General features: G+C 38.2%; 1 protein-coding gene across 2 annotated transcripts; it reads right to left on the bottom strand.

Annotated features, from left to right (window-relative positions):
• Positions 1-5,214: 5,214 nt before the first annotated feature.
• On the bottom strand, positions 5,215-18,768 carry LOC117417928 (neuropeptide Y receptor type 4-2-like). Of its 2 annotated transcripts, none has more exons than XM_034030344.3 (2): positions 18,603-18,768; positions 5,215-12,647 (listed from the first exon to the last, which is right to left on the bottom strand). In XM_034030344.3, exon 2 carries the CDS (start codon positions 12,529-12,531, stop codon positions 11,386-11,388), a length of 1,146 nt encoding a protein of 381 aa, XP_033886235.2. In that variant the 5' UTR covers positions 12,532-12,647; positions 18,603-18,768; the 3' UTR covers positions 5,215-11,385. The 2 variants fall into 2 exon arrangements, with proteins under 2 accessions (XP_033886235.2, XP_033886236.2); XM_034030345.3 differs by lacking the exon at positions 18,603-18,768 and adding an exon at positions 13,463-14,505.
• Between the last annotated feature and the right edge of the window lie 2,567 nt (positions 18,769-21,335).

The raw sequence follows: 21,335 nt of genomic DNA, 5'->3' as shown, positions 1-21,335 counted from the left end.
AAGAGGAAAACTATTGGCTGTAGATAAAGTAGGTGTAACAGGGGAATTTGTTACGTGTGTGGGTCGCCGCTGAACGAGGCAGACACAGAGCATTGGGTGTTGACATGCAGCACAGGCGCACAAATTTAGTTTAACACACAGGCTGTCACTAGGGTACCAGCAATGGTAGCCCTAGTGTCAGATTTAATAAACAAAACAAAACAAAGCTAAAGCTAAAAGTTTTCCACACAAGGCGAGCACTAACCTCATTAAAAGCGACGTCCCGCTCCAGCAACCTACTACACTACAGCAAACCCACTCTATACTGTTTGGGATCATGTGGCAAAGTGGTTAGCAGTGTGCAGGTGCAGGAGATCAATAATCAGACAGACAACGATATCCGGGTGCAATGATGATTTATTTTTATAATCCAAATGCATGATGGCGAACAGCAGTAAATAATAACAATGTCAATGAGAAGCAATACAGTTGCGTGTATTGCTTATTTATAATCCGTGGGTTGGCTCCGAAATAATAACAGTCCCGTTTTAATTCACCCACACATAACACATACACAAGCACAAACACCAGTCCACAGTACATGCTCTAGTGCTCGTAGTGAAAATACAGTTCTTTAGTGCAAACAAAGTGAAGTGTTGTCCAGGTTCGTGCTGGCCTTAAGAGACAGCTCCTGATTGTGTTTCAGCCATCTAAATAATAACAAACAGTATTTTCAGACATGACAATAAACAAAGAAAACACTCACGATAAATTCACGTCCTCCTTTTAGGTTCACCATTTAACCATACCAGGGAACAGATCATTGAACTACATCCCCTTATATACCGTCAACCATGACCCCTTGGTTAATGATTGCAACTGCTCCTCCAATCCGCAGCTGCATTTCCCTTCCGGGTCGATGATTTAGTGTACCGTAGCTCTGCCCCCTTTCTAACGCCTAACCCTGGGAATGATTTGTCGGGCCATCCAGTCCAGGGTACTCTGTTCCTTTTACACAGTGCCCTGACAGGTCGGGAGGGAGATCTAACACCAAGAACCATTCGATCTCTGTCACAGATCAACATCCCCTAAACTAGCCTATTGCTGTTGCTCCCAAAGTCTCTGCCTCCCAACGACTCTGGGTCTTTACGACAGTCCTGGCTGAGCAGTGCCTCACAGGCACCGTCTTGCAGTTGAAGGGTTTTGTAGTAGTTATCCTACAGAGCGGATGCTCGCCTCCTTGATATAAACAAAGCACCCCTCTGTGTAGCATGGTGGTGCAGTCACCTCGAGCTGTGGCGCAGATGCCTTTTGAGCTGTGCACAGCCTCCCCGAGCATGTCCCCCAGCCAATCCGGACCTCCAGATCATCTCAGCACCGGGCGAGCCTAACTGCTCAATTGGTTGCCTAGCAACACATCTCTTGTTCAGTGTCCCATCTGCTCACATTTGAGCAAGAACCAGCCACATGGTTCTCCCTGTCACAGTAGGCAAGTTAGTGGAGGAGTAATATGATGTACATTAGTTATACCTGTGGCAAGGCTGAGACCCTGCACATGGAAAGTGTGTTTTTGTTTCATTTATTGTCGTTCACACCTTAGGTTTGTCACCAATATTTAACCAAGCTTCAAATTGTATCTTCATACTTACCTTATCATTTTCCTGTTAATTAGGGCAGTCCAACGACTGTCTCTTGAGCCGTAGATGGCTCATTGAGCTCCACAATATTTCTCTTGATTTAGAAGCATCCCATTTAGGAAGTGTACACATTTTTTTCCTTCTGTAAAACTTACAGCCAAAATGCAATAAAATACATTAAACAAAATGCTTAGGGAAACTTTACTGAAGTAGTTTCTTTACTGAAGTAGTTTCTTTCTAAAATCTTTAGCAATTTCTTTGCTACTTTGTAGTCATCTTTTTCATTTGAGTAAACTAAAAAGCCCTCTTGTTGTCAGTGCGGTTATTTTAGCCAAAAAGGCTAGATAGGTTTCACTGGCTGGGTAACAACAAAATTATACCATGGTTGGTTGTGGAATCCTATCTGGAGTCAGGTGGGTTGTAATACAGGCTGTAGAGTCCTATCTGGAGACAGGTGGGTTGTAATACAGGTTGTAGATTCCTATCTGGAGACAGGTGGGTTGTAATACAGGTTGTAGAGTCCTATCTGGAGACAGGTGGGTTGTAATACAGTACATGCTGCATGTGAAGGGAATGACCCTTTAAATACAAAGTTTGAAAACAACCTACAGCCCACGAGTATGTTGCTGTGGCAGGGGCAGGGCAGGGGCCCTGTCTCCCCGCTTCACTGTTACACAGCTGGACATCACAGTTTGGGGAATGGGCTTTTAATCCCAACAGGAATTACAATTAATTTAACTGACACAGCTGCAGTCCTCACAAATACACCCACCAATTAATAAAATAAAAATTAAAAATAAATAAAAAAAAAACATGCAGTTCCTCTTTCCTGGCTCACAATAGGTCAAGTAAAATGCCTCTTTCTAGTTACTAACCAACAGTAATTAATGTTGAACTAATGAAATACTGATTTATTCAATTAACTGACTTAATTACATGAGCGTTTCACATGTTCTGACCATCACCAACCACAGTAAGCCATTGTCCAGTCAAGAACACTTAACCATATACTGTACCAGCAACTTTTTGAAACATAGCCAATTTTTTTGTATATATAATGTGATGTTTCTATCCAGGCTCTTCTCATTTCTGCTTCGAAATTTCAAAATCAGAGAAACAACATTTTCAGGTTAAAGCATCAGACAGGAACATTTACTGTATCTGTGTATCTGTTATGGTGGAGGGTAAGTTGTTTTAGGAAACAGATTGCTTTATTATATTCACCTTGCATCTGTTCTTGTGGCACTAAAATCATTGTTATCCCTCACAGTCATACACCAAGCATTGATCCACAGCAAGAGCACTGGAAGCAGTAGCATTGTCTTTGACTTTCTCTAGGGCTGCTGTTCTATCCTACACTATTTAGTCCCAGCAGTCCATGCTTTACATCAGCTCAACTGAGTGATTTAACAAAGTTCACGTTTTTGTTTGTAAAATACTGGGTTAGGCTTTAAGTTACAGAAAACATATATCACAGTCCAAATAAGGTATTGCATTTTTATCACTTGTTTGCTAAGTTAGCAGCATAACTAAGGAAGCCATGTATTTTAACAGTTGTATTAATTAAAAAATAATTTTACCAATTCATAATTACACAAACAAAACACAACAGGCTGAGCTTTCAAGGCTTTGTGGTGAGCTTTGCCTGCCTCAAGGAGTGAAATTCAGTTGCAAATGTGATGAAGGGGAGGACTGGAGTGAAATGAAAAACGTATGTTACCAAGCCACTGACCTGGAGGTAAAGGTCCAGTCTGGGGAATCTCCAGCCTGGACTCAAGGGGTGCCTAACCAGTGGGGGTTTCTGAATTGCAATGAGGTGAAGACAATTTTCTGCACCAACCAAAGAGAGTGCCCAAGCCAATGCACAGCTGCCTGTGGACTCCCAGCTGAAGAAAGCTCCTGATGGTGTGACTCACCCTGCACTTGGTCCTGCCTTTACTGTGTAAGACACTGGTGCTCTCAGTAACTGACAGTGCAAAAGAAACATTTGTATCACTATTAAATAGATTGTGACAGAGTGCATGCTCAATTTTAACTAATAAATCACAACCCCAATTCTTGTTGCTAGCAGTGCCCTTTTCCATAAATTATCCCTAAAAGAATCAAATGTTATTCTTCTCTTAATCAGCATATATACTATAACTTAGCTGTATTTCCTGATTACATTTGCTGTAATGTGCCATTATTAAAAGCTGCAGTGAATGATGTGTGTCTTAATTTAGCTAATGCCACTGCTTGGTTTGTCAGAAACTTATTTCTCGATTATGTCTGCAAGATTTAATGTGTTTGTCATTTTATTCTGTCAAGCTTCTTATCTGATTAATTTAAATTTAAATTGTTTTTGCTTTAATAAAACAAAAAAATCAAACATCTGCATGGTTGTGTTATTTAAAATGTAAATGAAAATAACAGTGTTGCAAATACTGAGGTTAGGTCAAGCAGACTTAATGTGTTACAAAGCACCGAGCAAATTTTACAAGAAATGAATTATGTTACTTTTGCTGTGTAACACAGCGTTATACAGGTGCACTCCCTGTATAACGGATCCTGTTAGAATGGAGTTCCTTTTACAAGGTATTGAGGAGGCATTCCACAGATAGATATTTTGTGCAAATAAGGTACATCCGGGACAGTAAATGACAGTCACTGCAGCATCTGTGACATCGGGCAGGAAAAACAGTTGCTGTTTACTTTTCTTGTATGTTTTTGTTGGCACAGCCTTTGTACAGTTTAAACATATAACGTATACAACTTTAATTACATTTAGCGAACATATAATGTTCCCACAATATGCCACTTATTTCAATCAGAGCACCAGCATTGTTGCAGGAGGGAGCATGAACAGCATACGCTGCAATATTTAGAAGAACAAATCTGTTTTACCTGGTGAATGTTCCTGAGTAAAAGCTGAAAAAAGCAATTCACTAGTTTATTTGCCTATGATGTGTGAATAAATAATATCAAAACTACTATTGGGAATATGTTGAAAAACAAATTGCTGTGATCTGGATTCAGCAAAGGCAATGTGTTTCTAGAAATAGAAAGGGCTCCTTGATAAGTTTTATTTAGAACGCTGTTTGACAAAGAAGAAGCCTTTTTTTGTAAACATCCATGGGTACCCAAGGGGTTACCACAAAAAAGAACAGCATGCAAGAATGAAACAGGGAATTAATAAACCGAACATGCCATACTTGGGTCTTTAGAACACATCTTGTGTGATGTGGTTGCCACCAGCCTTTGGCAGTCTGTTGTAAATTCAGTTATGCTGTTGTGTCCTCATGGTTGCAGCCATCACAGCGGTATGTTTCAAATTCCTCCAAGCCAACTTTACTCCAATTTCACGAATGGCCATATACTGTACAGAAGCCACTGCTCATTTCATTGCAAGATTGCTTCTTCTGATAATAATTGATGCAGGTCATTTTTTTTATCAAATGCAACTAAATGACACAATGTACATTATATAGCTTCTGCTACATTATGTAAATGGAATGTCCCAGCTAGAAAAATGCAGGGCACAAATGATAACAAATTAGCTTTATTAACAGATATACAACATATATGATACATAACAGATATATAAATACAGTCAATTCTCATTCAAATGAACTCTGATTAAACTAATTTCTTGATACTTTGAATTTTCTACATGGTCACGTATCGATGCCATTTCCATGAAACACTGAAGTGAGTGACCAGTACAAAAACCTGCATTATTCTTGCAGTCAAAAGTGGGAGTATTGAAAGCTGTGGATAATGCACCACAGTACAAGAAAAAGAAAGATGTTGCTGCAGATTAACATTCCCATGAACTCTCTGAAAAAAGGGGATACAATAATACAGGCCTATGAACAGTAAACTGTGTATGCAAGTCATCAGTATTTCCAATTTGCTGAATACCCTGATGATAAGAACGTCTTGCTTTTCTGCTTTAAAAATGCCTGTGATCAGAATGTGCCTGTGTCTGGGACCACTGTAAGATACAAAGCTGAGAAATTAGCACAGCAGCTGGGACCTGCAGATTCCAAATGCAGCTCAGGGTGGTCTTTGGAAGCCAAAAAGCAGGCACGTATCTTACTGATGTTTGATTTACTTTTGCATAAACTTTGCACAACTAACTCAAATCCATATACTATACCTAAATGTAAACCTAAAAACATTCAAACTTTTTCTAATAGAGAAATTATACATTATTTTATAAGCTTTAGTAATTTATTAGCGTTTAGTAATTTAAGTGGGACAATACTGAAAGAGTAACACTATCCTTAGCCAAACACTGAGTTTATTTTAGAATAAAATTCCCTGTAAATATGTAAACAGAAAATAAAATTATTTATTTATTTATTTATTAACAATTAGGCTTGGCATGACGCCTCTAATTAAGTGAATGCAGAAAATAACACTGGTAACAAACAAAGAAAAACATCATTAAAAAGTTTACTCATTTACCCTCCAAGGTTATACATGGTAACACAAAATAAGAAAAGGAAGACCTTTTTTTATATGACAGCTCACGCATGCAGCAGGGCAAAAGTAAATAACTTTCTGTCTTTTCAGGTCTGCTTTATTTCTGCTTTCTGAACCAGAACCAGGCTTTGCTGAATTGGAGCTTGCTTGAGTTGAGGCTTGGCATATAAAGGCCTGCACACACATGAGAACATGTTAAAAAATACAGTACAATTGTGTGGTAAAATCATAAGAAACAGATTTGCTAGGCAAATGCAGAACAATGGTTCTCAAATGGACCACCCCAGTGTTTAGAGATTCCCCTGCAGACCACAGCCAAAAAGCTAATATAAATATAATTACTGTATTCATGCTACACACTACTGGTGTTCTTAATAAATCCATGAAAATGGAATTCCAGACAGACGAAGTAACCAGTTGATGGGTATTCAGCTCCTTCATGCATGAAATATTGAAAAAAGCTGACATAAATGGATACATAATAAATATTTTTCATTGGAATTTTGTAGGTTTTTTTTTCCATTGCTTTATACAGGGAAAAAATGGCATCCTCATATGAGGTCATCATGCATTTGGGTCTTCCACATGTCCCCATATAAAGACCAGAAGAAAGTTATCCGTCCCCTTATGAGGTTGCCATACATGAGAGGGTTAAGCTCACCTACCTCTTGCTTCATTGTCGCTTATTTGACACACTTCTCCCCCTCCCTCTCCTTCTCCTTTGCAACAAGCTCTTCCTCAGGTAATGTCACCAGCTGGCATCCTGTCTTTATTATGAAAGCTAGGGCAGCACCATGTTCCAAGCTTTGCCCTGTTTGTTACTGGAATATCAGATGACATTCTAACCAATCATAATCTCTATCCATAAAAAATTCTAAACAGCAACAACCTGTATTGGACTGTAATTGAAAATGTGGTTCCGGTTCAGCAGTAATTGATTAACACTAGCAGAATTAATACGTAATATTCTTTCACTCATGTTTGTTTGCCCCTATAAAAATGTAGACTCGACACAAAACTTGAGGTTTTAAGCGCTTACGCAGACTTTTAATAATACAAAAAACAAAAAAAAAAAAAAAAAACCTAGCTCCTTCAGAGCGCTTACTAAACATACAGGAACTTCCTAGCTATCAACCAGACAGCTAGGCTGTTTACCGGCATAAAACAAAACACACAGGTTATATTTTAAACAGAACAAAAAGGTTTCACACTCTACCTTTTTAAATACGGCACATGCATTCACTAATGCACAGACAGACAGACAGACAAACAGATAGACAATCAGGCTTCTTCACTCTGCAGCCCCGAGCAGACTGGCTGCTGCCTTTAAATATTGGCAGTTGGCTCTAATTTACAATGACAAGCCAAAAGCCAAAACAAGAAAACAATTAGCAAATTAAATAAGCGTGTATTTTGGCAGGAAGAATTTTAACCCCCCTCCCTGCTCCCTTACAATATATAAACAACAAATTGCGATAAAGAGACACAGGACTTAAATGAGTATGAAGATTGAAATGTCATTTTGATATTTGTCCAATTCCCTTCCTATTTATCGTATGGGTTTTGCAATGGTTCTGAGCGGTAATGAGTTCTGTTGTTCAATATTGAATAATTACCATTGCTCTCTGAATCTGTTTACTTGGCTTTGAGCTTGTGATAAGAATCAAAAGTGCCAGGACTGAACAACCTTCTTCATTAAATTCAAAACAAGTGGCAATGTAACCTTTTCATTTATTCATTTTCTACTAATGGTTAATGTGTGTAGTGTAGTATACGTTCATGGTAGGTGTTTGGGAATGGGTGCTGAGGTCAAAGAGATTTGTTTAACAATCACCTGGCATTTTCTTGCAGACCACACTGTTGTTATTAGTTTTTAGTTTTATTGATGTGTGCTTTTTAAAGTTTTGTGATAAGTTTTCATTTATCTTGGTATAATAAATGTGCAGGAGACTTGTATGGTCCAATACTTAAGTTATTTTTGTTACCCAGCTTGCTAATTATTGCAAATAACATACAACTAAATGAAAATGCACTTACAACTTAATAATTGTTATGAATAATAAACAACTTCTAATCAGCCTTGACAGCTGTCACATAATGAAATGATAAAGAACAGGAAATTAATGCAAATAAAAAACAGTGAACAAATGCATACCGTATGTGTCGTGATTTTCCAGTACTGTGAACCACTTTTGTATTTTGTGCCTTTATCTGAAAATCTGAAAAGTCACGCAGAAACTTCATTTTACGGGGTACTAAGTAAGGCTATTTAAAAAAAAAATGTCTGTAAATGTGTCCCTGTATCCCGCAGTAGGACAGATATGTTTATTTCCAGAAACTAGATGGAGAGCAAGATCGATACCTCCAGCTGTTAGCTACTCACATACCACTGATGAGAATATAATCTTCCCATTGGCAGGCCAGTGGCCCTTACCCCAGTACAGAATGACCAAGTACTGGTCTTTTTTATTTGACTCAGGTGAAATCTGTGTATCCTGCCTTAACAGTAAGGTTGTATAATTGGTAGGGTCCTATTATATGTAACACAGGAAGTAAATATGTAGTATAAAAATAGGCTTTCAGGAAATCCTGCCAGATTGTTTATTTCTGCAGTCCACAAGAAATCTTGCCAACAACAAATGTGTTGCATCTACTTAAGCCACAACTTCTAACAACTTCAACATCAGAGAGTTTTTATGTGTTCAAGGGCTGGGTGTGTCTCACTTTCATTTACACACAAAAAAACAAAGCTACAAAAAGTAAAACAAACACTTTCTCTAACTAACAGAAAACAGAAGTAGCACAAGCAAGACTCCAAGAATACACTCTAGCTGTATTGATACAGCTCTCCTACCCTCATCCCCCTTTCCTTCCTTCTTTAAAAAGGGGGTTGACTTATTGCTGCCAACTACTGGTAAAATAAAAACCAAAACACATTTTTTTATTTTTATAATGTCTGATATACTTAATACACTTAATATATTTTAATGATGTACATTCAATCATAGTTATATTTTTCATAAATTCTACATAAACATAACATGAATATATAAATAAATGAGTCCCACTGGCAGCAGACTAGTTAGCAGCCAACAGCTTAAAGAACACTCCACAGGACAGCAGGTGCACCTCATTACCTTGAACTTGAAAGGTAGACCAGCCACCAATGGGGACCTTGACTTTGACTTCCATCTAATAGGGCTGCCTGGAAACCATCGTTGAGGTTTTTTCAATACCACCATTGCTTCAAAACAGCTGAATGAGTTTCTTTCAAATGTAATTGAGCAATGATCTGATCAAATGTAGAAATGATCTGATCAAATGTCTTCAGCTTACTATTTGGTGAGGTTATAATATCGTCACCTACTGTATATAAAAAAACGAAGCTTTGCTTTTAACTTTTTTTTATTTTTTAGATAAACTGGCAGGGAAGCTTTTTTTATATATATAAACAACCACACTGATAGAAAATGTGAAATTTGATTGCCATGCCAAGTTGCTGTAGCCTAATGGAGCTGGTCTCTGATCATTAAGGTAATAGGATCAAATCCTGCTCTCTACTTTGTTATGAAGTACAGTTACATTCAAATTTGGTTCTTGAAGTGCTTTAAATACATACAATATTAAAGGCAAATACTCCACAGTGGTGTACTAAGCACAGCTTTAAACAACATTTTATTAAATTGCCTCTAATTAGCATAACATTCCTTTTTATTTTCAAGACATTGCTCATACTGTCACAACACTGTAAGCTTGATGGAAGTATTTGGTTTCCTCTATGCTTTCACTTCCTGTGTTACACATAATAGAGCCTCTCCTTATTTTCTATTGACAGTATTACCTGTAACACAGGAAGTAAACTATGGTGTGGTGCTCCTGAGTCAAAGTCTGCAATACAACAGTACTGACTGTAAACCACTCAGGAAAGTGTTGCCCCTTTAAGTACACCGTTAAGTGACAGCGGTCCAGATTTCCCACTGAAATGAAATGTGAATTGTTTATTTGGGAAATTGACACTATAAATACTTGTGTAATTCTACTCATTCCATTTTTACTCTTAAACCAATATTTATCTCCATGCTGCATGTCCCTTGCACAAATGGCCAATATCAACAGCCTAATAAGGGAGAGTGGAAAATCCTACCCACTGTTAGCCACAGAAATCCAAAAACAAGACCAGACGCAAGCCTTTTAATCTAACTGGAATTGCAATATAATAATGCAAGTAAATGCAGGTACAACAAACACATTCACGCTGTAGCTTGAACAAGAATGAAAAACCTAGACCAATATGCTGTGTCCAGGCTGAGAATACTTGATATAAGATAAACACACTTGAAGAACATACACAGTAGTTACATTTTGTATACGTTGCATTCCTGCATTGAAAATGTGATTTTTCAACTGAAGCAATGCTCAATTAATACATGATGTAAATTATTCTTCACAAAAGGAGCATAAACAGTCTAACCCAAAATCTATAGAAGTTTATATATGCCCCTTAATACTGAATAGTATCTGCTAAACTCCAAAGTGGTTCTTGATCCTGTTGCTTCAAAACTGAGTAATTATCAATTTTCTTTAAATCTACCTTTACATGGCTTTGAGCTTGTCTGGAGAATCTGAAGTTCCAGTACTGAATAGCCTTAACATTTCATTCAGATCATGGGACACTGTGGCCTTTTTCAATTAGAGAGCAATAGAACCAACATCCACACCATACAAAAGTAAGATAAATGTAAAAAGGCTGCTCCTAAAATAAGATATTTGATTAATATCTAAAGTACACAATGCCTCCATTCTGACAAATCCATTGTACAATGCAGCTTTCATACAAATAATTAATTTACACACTTGAAATTAAAGAACAAAGAAGGATTTTAAGGACAAACCCTCAATTCATATAATTTAAAGTGCTCTAAAATATACAATTGTTTACTACTTACAGTACATTCATCAACCTTACAGAAATGTATAGTAATGTATTTTCTTTATTAATATATACATTCAGAGTTTGGTACTTATACATAGGAGGCTGTGTGGTCCAGTGGTTAAAGAAAAGGGCTTGGAACCAGGAGGTCCTTGGTTCAAATCCCACCTCAGCTACTGACTCATTGTGTGACCCTAAGCAAGTCACATAACCTCCTTGTGCTCCGTCTTTCAGGTGAGACGTAGTTGTAAGTGACTCTGCAGCTGATGCATAGTTCACACACCCTAGTCTCTGTAAGTCGCCTTGGATAAAGGCGTCTGCTAAATAAACAAATAATAATAATGGTTTGCAGTAGCAGGCATATCCCCCTTGCTATACTGAGTTATTCCTACAGCTCAAGCGGAGGGAAGTCTTTGATATCTCTGTGTGCATGGTGGAAAGAGGAAAGTGTTCATAATCCTCTTCCAGGGTGCTGCACTTACAGTGCACAAAAATGGACTTCACTTCTTTTTTGAAGTTGTTATTCAAGAAGCCGTAAATGACAGGGTTGACACAGGTTGACGCCATGGCCACTAGGTGGCACAATGAGAAAATTAGGTCGTGATGGCAGTACATCACTGCCTCGTAATTCCAGTCCGCGATGGTGTTGAAGGTGTTGAGCGGTAGCCAGCAGACAGAAAACGCGGTGACCAAGGACACCAGCATGATGTTTATCCTCTTACTGTGGGTCATCCGCCGGTTCTCCTCGCACATCCGGTCAAGCATGTCCTTCCTCTTGCGCAGGCGGAAGTAGATCCTCAGGTAGCACACCAGGATGAAAAGGAGGGGGGCGCAGTACTGGAAAATCAGCAGCCAGGTGGTATAGATAAGCTTGTGTTGGTGGGAGGGCCAGTTCTCAGTGCAGACAGCCTTGTCTGCCAGGGAGGCCATGAGGAAAGAGAGCTTCTTGTAGGGTTCATCTGTCAAAATGTGAAACGCCAAGAAGGGAAGTGAGGTAAAGCAGGCTAGCATCCAAATCACCACCACTGCCATGTATGCCTGTGGAACAGTGGGTTTCCAACCAGCAGGGTTGAGAATAAGCTGGTGTCTCTCCAAGGCAATGAGGACAAGCGAAAGAATAGACACTGTCACCGACATGCACTGGATAAATGGCATCATCTTGCACAAGACCTCCCCAAAAATCCAGTAATCCATTAGGGTGTAGACCACAGTAAAGGGCAAACAGAACGCGCACACCATAATGTCTGAGAAGGAAAGGTTGGCGATTAATATGTTAGTGACGTTGGCTTTCTCTTTCTGCTTGGCTATTACACAGATTAAGCAAATGTTGCCCACCAGCCCAACAACCATGACAGTGCAATAGGAGGCCACCAGGAAGAACGTGAGGCCAGTGGAGTTCTTGCAAGGGTCTTCCAAGAATGGAGGGAACACATGGTGGGTGCTGTTGACGGAGACAGACTGATTCCTAAAGAAAACGACTGGTGTCTCGTCCACGTCAGGCAGTCTGGTACAATTCATGGTGTCTGCCTTAGCAGTGAAAGAGGGGGCAGGAATAATTCAGAAAACACAAAACTGCCTTGACATTCCCAGTTATAAGCATTGTGGGGACATGAAAGCCATTGGAAGGAAATGATCTGTAGAGAATAAAGAAAACCAAGTCAGATAGAAAATAGAACCTTGGCCTTTCTAAGGAAGGAAGGGGATGTGGGGTGGGGGGGTGGGGATCAGGGGGGTTTAGATCAAAGTGAATAGTACTATACATGAGTCTCTGAGCCCAGCAACAAAAGTAATATGCAAACCACTACTGGCCATGAAATCAAAGTAATCGACATACATCTGAACCCTTTTTTTGTAAGCTGTCCTTTTTAAATATTTTTAGTCACTCTTGTAAATAATGGCTGGAGCAACTCAGTACTGTGGTGTCCTACAGGACTGAACCTTACGGGAAAACATTGGCACTGAAGGATTAGGTATTGCATCACTGTTTACAGCATTTTAGGTTAAATTTGCTTACAGGATGTTAAGTCAAAACTTCATTAAAAAATACATTTGTTTAAATCTATTGGGTAAAACCAGGGTGCGATTTGTCAAATTTCCAGTGGGGGCAATAACATAGACAAACAACAAAACATCATGGCAAGTCTTGATACATCTGTAGTACATCATTTAAACAGTTAAGAGAATCAATAAGTTATGTATTTATACCAAATCAATTGCTAAACAATCTTTAGAAATCACACATTTGTCAAATCTACCATAAATGCAGTTATTATTATTTTTATGGATACGGTATCAAAAGGCAATAACAAAAACTATGTATGCTTACAGCAACTAAAATAATGTTAAAACGCACTCATGACAAGTACTTGCATTGTTGCACATAACCTCACTGATAACTGCACGGAGTGTAACAACAATAAATAGAACATAATACAACATACGTATTTACCAGCTTAATCTGCAGACGTTAATTGTTGTTAATAATGGTCTTTTTTTCCACTCTGCTCAGCGGGTGACTCAGTGGGTAACTCGTTGGATAAAAGCTCCAGTCTTTGGCTCCAGGGCTACTATGGATTTTTAGTGTCCTGTCTTCATTTCCCTTTTCTTTAGTATAGTATGTACTTCCAATGATAATAAAAAATATCGGTTTTAAATACAGCAACTGTTTGACGTTGACATAGTTGATTTTCATTGGTTAATTTCCCTTGCTATGGTGCATACGGCACTACTGTTGGATGACAGTGACGGGTGGATGGAAATCGAGCCTGATCCACTTTATACAGACAAACTTCATGGTCCGGCTCCAGTGAAACCAAACTCCATTCCTTTTTTTTTTTTTTTTTTTTAAATCATGTTAATACAATGTGCTCCTGATCTTATGTTCTGAAGTGCTTAGACCGATATTTTTTTGAAGTGAGTTTTCTCAAATATTATGCAGCATAGATTTATAATTTTAAATATCAGATGTTTAAAATTTCCCGAAGAAAGTCATTGTAAATTCAAAATCCAAGGATAAAAAAAGCAGAGCCAGGGAAATCCACCTCATCCCTCTCCCCATCAAATCTCACCCTAAAACCCTAAAACCCAGTTAGCAGCATATGTAAAACAGATTAGTTGACAGCAGGGGGATTCAAAAAGAACCAGGGGCTTTTTCAAGTCGATCCGGTCCATTTTACAATCCATACTGGAATAAGCTTCCAAGTTCAGTTTATTTACTCCCACTCTCCCGATTGACCACTTACAAACTAGATTGTTTTGACTGCAGACTCTGCAAAGTTTCAGTCTGAAGAGAAAATAAGTCAAGCTTGTTACTGTACATCATCAACCTGGGCATTCAACCACAAAATTGCTGAAGTACCATTGTGAATTTCCTTGAATTTTCCTTGACACATACCCACACTACTTTGTTATTTCCTTTTTCTTCTGACAATTGTACAAGTCAGTACCATCATTCTTTAAAGAAAACATATCTTATTTATCTGATGGCTTTTTTAAACTGCTTATATGTTTAAGTCTTGGGCTTTTCATGCTCAACAATTCTTAAGATTCTGATCAATATTTGAATACTGCATTCTTTCATTTCATTTTATTATATATATATATATATATATATATATATATATATATAATATACAGTATAGGGGTGTGCTGGTACCCGTATTTTCCAAGTGTAACAGGGGTAGTTTTGTTTTTTTTTTTCATTTAATTAATACCTAACAACCTGAAATGTCTTAAAGGTAATAACTCGGAAAATATCATTTTCGGCACTAATATACCTCCATGGGCTTTAATCACAAAGCTTTGACTCATGAGACTTTGAGAAAACTTTCTTTAAATAACTCCTAAAACTTTGTGAATAGAGCTCTATATTATATTATTGTAGTGGTTAGGGCTCTGGACTCTTGACCGGAGGGTTGTGGGTTCAATCCCCAGTGGGGGACACTGCTGTTGTACCCTTGAGCAAGGTACTTTACCTAGATTGCTCCAGTAAAAACCCAACTGTATAAATGGGTAATTGTATGTAAAAATAATGTGATATCTGTATAATGTGATATCTGTATAATGTGAAATAATGTATAATGTGATATCTTGTAACAATTGTAAGTCGCCCTGGATAAGGGTGTCTGCTAAGAAATAAATAATAATAATAATAATAATAATAATTATAGTATATACTGGTCCCTTTTTACAAAACACAGATTTTTAAGGATTGTCATTTCAACAATCACTTAATGTTAAAGTACGTATAAAATAGAATAAACTAATAGTCTCTCTCTAAACAAATGAAAAGTAAACACAGTAATCAAATCAAATCAGGGGAAAAGTTTATAACAAAACATTCCTTAAAACAGCTCTTAAAAATGTATTAAAAGGTCCCATTACAAAAAAATATATATATAACGAATATCTAAACTAAAGTGTTACTAAATGAATAAGGCATGCCTTATTATTTCAGCACAGTGGGAAATAGGTCCTTGATGTGCAAGACTAGCTCATCGTTTATCCTCACATGCTGAGCTAGCTGACATTGAATCTCATAACGAGTGCAATAAACCGTGGTGGGCAAGCACCCCAGGAATAGTGAACCCCCGCCACCTTGAAGGCAACCTCCACGACTGAACTGTCCTGTCTCCCCATTAGGTGAAGTTTGAACCACAGCATAGACTTTGGTATTTAGTGCTGTCTGTACAGCATCTTTCGGAAGTATTTCTTTTTAATGTTTGAGGTGCATGAATTATGCATGAGTTACTGCATTCGTTCACACATGCCTGAGCTTGGCATTCTGCAGCCTACATCTTCAATAAATCATTTTTAGTTAATGATGTTTTTGCTTTAAAAAATAATTTTAAACCCTGCCTTACACAACAAACCTACAGTATGCTATTCTTCTGCCCTTTTTTAAATGTAATGTGATCCTTTTTTCCCAGTTTGAAACCCACAAACTGACTCAATAGGACTGGAAATCAACGGGTAAACCTCAGTTTCTGCGGTCTCGCCCCCTTCTCCAGAGAAAACAAAGCAGTAGATCCCTTATAAAGGGCTACAAGTGAAAGCGTATCAAAGTGTAATAAAGTATAGTGAAAGCATGATAAAGCATGGTCAGGTATTGTAAAGCCCAGAGAGGTATGGTAAAGCATATTAAAAAAAATACAATGGTAAACCACGTTAGAAAATAGTACCAGTAAATGCATTGTATAACGATGGGGAAAGCATAGCACAACTTCTAAATAGCATGCACATTTTACTATGGTGAACCTTCATAAGGGATGTTGCCAAGCTATCCCTGGAGGCCAGTTTGAGCTCATCTGGTATCTGACCAGTTGGGGTCACTGTGGGACAATGAATAGAGCCAAACTCTGACAGTTTTCCTCCTTAGCCCCAGGGAGGGGGAACACCAATCGACAAGATATACAAATCAGAATTACAGATTTCAACCAGCAAGCTGTATGACTTGCATTGCACTCCACAATTATTTCACAGGCTCAAATGTAGGTGAAATGTTTGGGATGCTAGTTAATTAGGCAGCATGGAGTGTCGTGGGTTCAATCCCAGGTGGGGGACACTGCTGCTGTACCCTTGAGCAAGGTACTTTACCTAGATTGCTCCAGTAAAAACCCAACTGTATAAATGGGTAATTGTATGTAAAAATAACGTAATTGTATGTAAAAATAATGTGATATCTTGTAACAATTGTAAGTTGCCCTGGATAAGGGTGTCTGCTAAGAAATAAATAATAATAATAATAATTAGACTGCTTCAGACACAACTGGGGTAACTGTTTTTTATAGGTTCGATATCAGAGCTAGTCCACACTTATTAATTTCCAATTCATGAGGTACAGACTAGTCTGGTGACTGAGACTGCGCATCATAAACGTCTTCACAATTACATCAATTTCTAAACAGGCCCTTCAAATTACCTGCTGTAAAGATGGCAAGGTTTGTGTCTAGCAGAAGGATATCCTAATCCTCTTTTCATATTCCCAATGTTCTTAACACTGCTAACACCAAAGCATTCTCTCATCTTGTGAACGCCTGCTCCTTATACTGCAGGTACAATTCATTGCTGTTGCATCCGTTCACCTACCTGGTACCATATGTAAAAAGCATTAACACAGTATTCAACAAAGATGTGTCTTGCCATCTGGATACCAGTTAATTATTCAAGGATCCACCCTACAGGATAGCAGATCCATCCTACAGGACAGCAATCCAAAACGTTGTGATGAACTCTCGTAGATGACCAAGTCATATAGAGTCCAGAAGACCTCGGCCAGTTTCACAAGAAATAATGTGTTGTGTTCGTTCCCACGGCTCCACCTTGCCTCAATCATGTTCACATTAAATCTAAAATATAATTAATTAGTGGATTTTTCTACGTTAAACAGTTAAACATTTTGTGCGTTTACATTTCCAAAATTTTTTTTCAATGTACCCGTCCTTGAAACATGCCAGCCAGCTAACAGACACACACCTGCTTCCCCGCAGGTGAAAGGTGTAAACAATTAGACATTAACAAAACATATATTATCTGAATATGCTGTTTTACAAGAAATTCCTTTAAAGCTTATACTGTAGTGTCAGTTTGGGTTTACAGTACAAGTTGACAACTTCGGACATATTTAAACTGTAATACGCTTATAATATTTTTTAAAAAGTGGATTTCAGTTTATTGCATTGAAAATGTATCACGTCTTTCCACACAAATGCAAAGATGTTACTTTACTTTGTTCACGCAACCGAGACCCAACAGAAAGTCTGGACAACATTTAGGTTCTCATTCTCTCTCTCTCTCTCTCTCTCTCTCTCTCTCGCTCTCTCTCTCGCTCTCTCTCTCTCGCTCTCTCTCTCTCTCTCTCTCTCTCTATATATATATATATATATATATATATATATATATCGACAGCATCTTTTGAGAAATGACAGATGTTTTGATTGAAACAGGCAAGAGAGATTTCTGTTTTTGCAATTACTTGTGTCACTCAAGTACATCAACAAATATTTCATTCCCACAGGAGGCTAAGGCATTGGATCTATGTCCCCCAGGTAAGTCAGCTTATCGAGGCATATCTTTATTTAGACCCAAATGAAAAACAAAAGTGTAGACATATTCTGTTACAATACACTATTACATTTTTAGGAATTACATTTTACACTACGTGTATATAGCTATTTGTATACACACCTTGTATTCTTATATTTGTAACTGCAGCGTAACTGCATTTTTTGCATACCGGTATCTAAGTGTATACTGTGCTAGACCCTATTATACAATAGATAGACATGTAGCAGAACTTAAAGAAAGTCCATTCTTTATTTTAGTATTACTATTTAAGTATTACTACTAATTTCACCATTGAGTGTTTTATTGAATATAAAGGCAGACATACTACATTTATATGCATACTAAAAAATACCTGTACAGTAAATACAAATTCTGTACATGAATACACACACACACACACACACACACACACACACACACACAGTGGAATGTAAATCCATACTGCATCATGGCATTTAAATGTACATGTGCACATACTTAAACAACACATTCTGTCTATGCCTTATAAGTAGCAACAAACGTACCTTGTCTCGTAGGTAATGTAATCTCACCACAAACATGAGGAAGTGGTTCTTTAATTTGTTGAAGTTGTGTTCAAGTAATTTTGTATCTGTACTTCTGACATAGTGCAGTTCCAAGAAGATTGCTCTGATACAGCAGGAGAGGACTGTTTTCTGGACTGGCTGTTGAAGCCAGGGACCCTGAAGTGTAATCACATTTCTGTGAACAGATGTTTGTTTTTTTGTTTTTTTAAGCAGGAACACACCACTAGTGCCCTCTACTGGCTGCACAATGCAAAGTATAATATAATATATACAGTGATTTGGGCCACTGTAGCACTTGTGTTGCTTGTCACAAAATGTTGCATACATGGGTGGGCTCATAACTCATGCGCAACTAGAGCTGTGCTTTCTGGTGGAGGGTTTCTTCCATTCCAGGAACACCCAGGTTTCATGTGCACCCTTATCATGCTCTTTGTGAAGTCAATAATCCTTCTGCTTTCTCATCATTTCTGCACACAACATGAAACAGCATGAGACCACATACCATGTTTTTGGCCTGTCAGTTTGAATTCAGCTTACACTGATCAACTTTGATGTTTTTGAGGATATATCATGTGTTCCTTTTATCCAAACATGCATTGCTGTTAACTATCAAAACAATAAATAAAAGTGTCCTTTACAGACACCAAGCGATGTGTTTTTGCCACAAATGTGGTTACCGCTGCATAACTAGTCATTCTGTCGTGGAGCAGCACAAGCAAAGGATACAGTATTTCTATTAAAGGTAGAATGTAAAGGTGTTAAAAATTGATTACCCTCTTACCCAAATGTCATTCACAAAAATAGGTTGAAGGAACTCAATTTATTTAGCCTAGAACAAAGGAGAAATAAGGGGGACTTCACTGAAGTCTTTATAATCTGTGATTGTAGCTAACTAAATATTTCCATAAACCATACCTGCTGTGCACTTCCATTCATTATATAGGCCTCAAAAGTGTAGTTTTTTTTTTAAAGAAATACACATGCTATTATTATTAATTTCTTAGCAGACGCCCTTATCCAGGGCGACTTACAATTGTTACAAGATATCACATTATTTTTACATACAATTACCCATTTATACAGTTGGGTTTTTACTGGAGCAATCTAGGTAAAGTACCTTGCTCAAGGGTACAGCAGCAGTGTCCCCCACCTGGGATTGCACCCACGACCCTCCGGTCAAGAGTCCAGAGCCCTAACCACCACTCCACACTGCTGCCCATGCTATAGTAAACATATATTTTTATATTTGAAAACATTATATATGGTACAGCAATCAGTTAAAGACATTTCTGTTTGTAAGCCATGCTTTCAGTTAGTGTTGTACTTGCTTGGTCAATTCCCCGGGAGGAGGAATTTGCCCCCATCTCCAAAAAAACAATAAGCTGCTCTTCCTATTGACTGACATGTGTTCAGCGAGTACCATGCCTTTACCCAGAAGACACTGCTGAGGTGAAATGAACTGCAACAAATGTCCTGAAAAAAGACACAGAAACCTAAAGTATTACCAGAGATCATATTTTATACCAAAAGTGCATACATTTGCTATAGCATGTATTTCTTTAAAACTGCTAATGAAGTGCAAAACAAGTAAGGTTTAAGGATTAGTTTGTTATCTACAATTACTTTAAAAGGAGCTGAATAGGTTACCTAGTCCTGCTGACGCTGAATCGCTGGAAGCAGATCTCTCAGCTACTAGCAACCAGACAAGCATTGATAGTCCAAATTGCCAGGACCAATGCAGTGCTCTGGAATCCTCTGACTTATTCGGCACACCACACAGCTATTTAACAGTTTAACAGGTGAGGTACACTGATGGTGTCAGGGTTGTTAAAGTCTTGGATTCAGTGTTTTATTACCATGTAAACATATTGCTCATTCTGGGATTCTTGTGGCCGTTCAGCACCTTTCTGGGAAGACTTCTTTGGAAGGTCTGATAAACCAAGTAGCAGTTGGAAGTTTGGAGCTTTGCTTGAGGCATTTTTCTTTTCCTGATTTTGTTTGCTGTTGTTAACAACCACCAGATGTCAGCAGATCTATCAAACCCTATTGATCAATGTATCAACACTGAAGAAATCAGGCTGCCTAGAGTGGAAATAACAAATGGATGTGCTTCACTAGAGCAAGAAATAAGAAATGAAACAAGAAGTATGTCACTTTCTACTTCATTACAAGTGCTAACAGCTAGTGGCAGTTTTCAAGAAGTATTGGATCATTGCTATGGCATTAAAGCTACCATTTCACGCTTATGGAAAGTGTCCAGTGATTTGTGTAACCACATTGGTGAATACATAACCTTTCCGGCACAACCTGCAGGAGGAGGTTGATGAATGAATACCATTAGGTTACTTACCTTAACCATGGTTCCCTGAAACAGAAGACAACCACCAAAACATTACTTATGGGGTATGCCTCCTATTGGCAGGTATTCACTGAGCTCTTTATATCAGAGCTGCCAATAGGCCCCTTCCTCAATCCAGCCTACCGAGGGATTAAACAGTCAGCCCATGGAAGCCACGTTCTCTTTTTGCATGGAATCCGTGAGGGCGACCGATGCGACCTCGCTGGTTGGTGGTCGTCTTCTTTTTCAGGGAACCAGTAACCTAACGTTCCCTTTCAATTTGAAGATGACCACCAAAACATTACTTATGTGAAAGTATACCAGAGCTGTCGCAAGGGAGAAGGAACGGCAGCATATGAGGGACGCATCAGAAC

This window comes from Acipenser ruthenus, chromosome 13, assembly GCF_902713425.1.
Source record: "Acipenser ruthenus chromosome 13, fAciRut3.2 maternal haplotype, whole genome shotgun sequence".
In the NCBI taxonomy this organism is placed as follows: domain Eukaryota; kingdom Metazoa; phylum Chordata; class Actinopteri; order Acipenseriformes; family Acipenseridae; genus Acipenser; species Acipenser ruthenus.
This window is presented reverse-complemented; position numbering and strand designations above follow the sequence as displayed.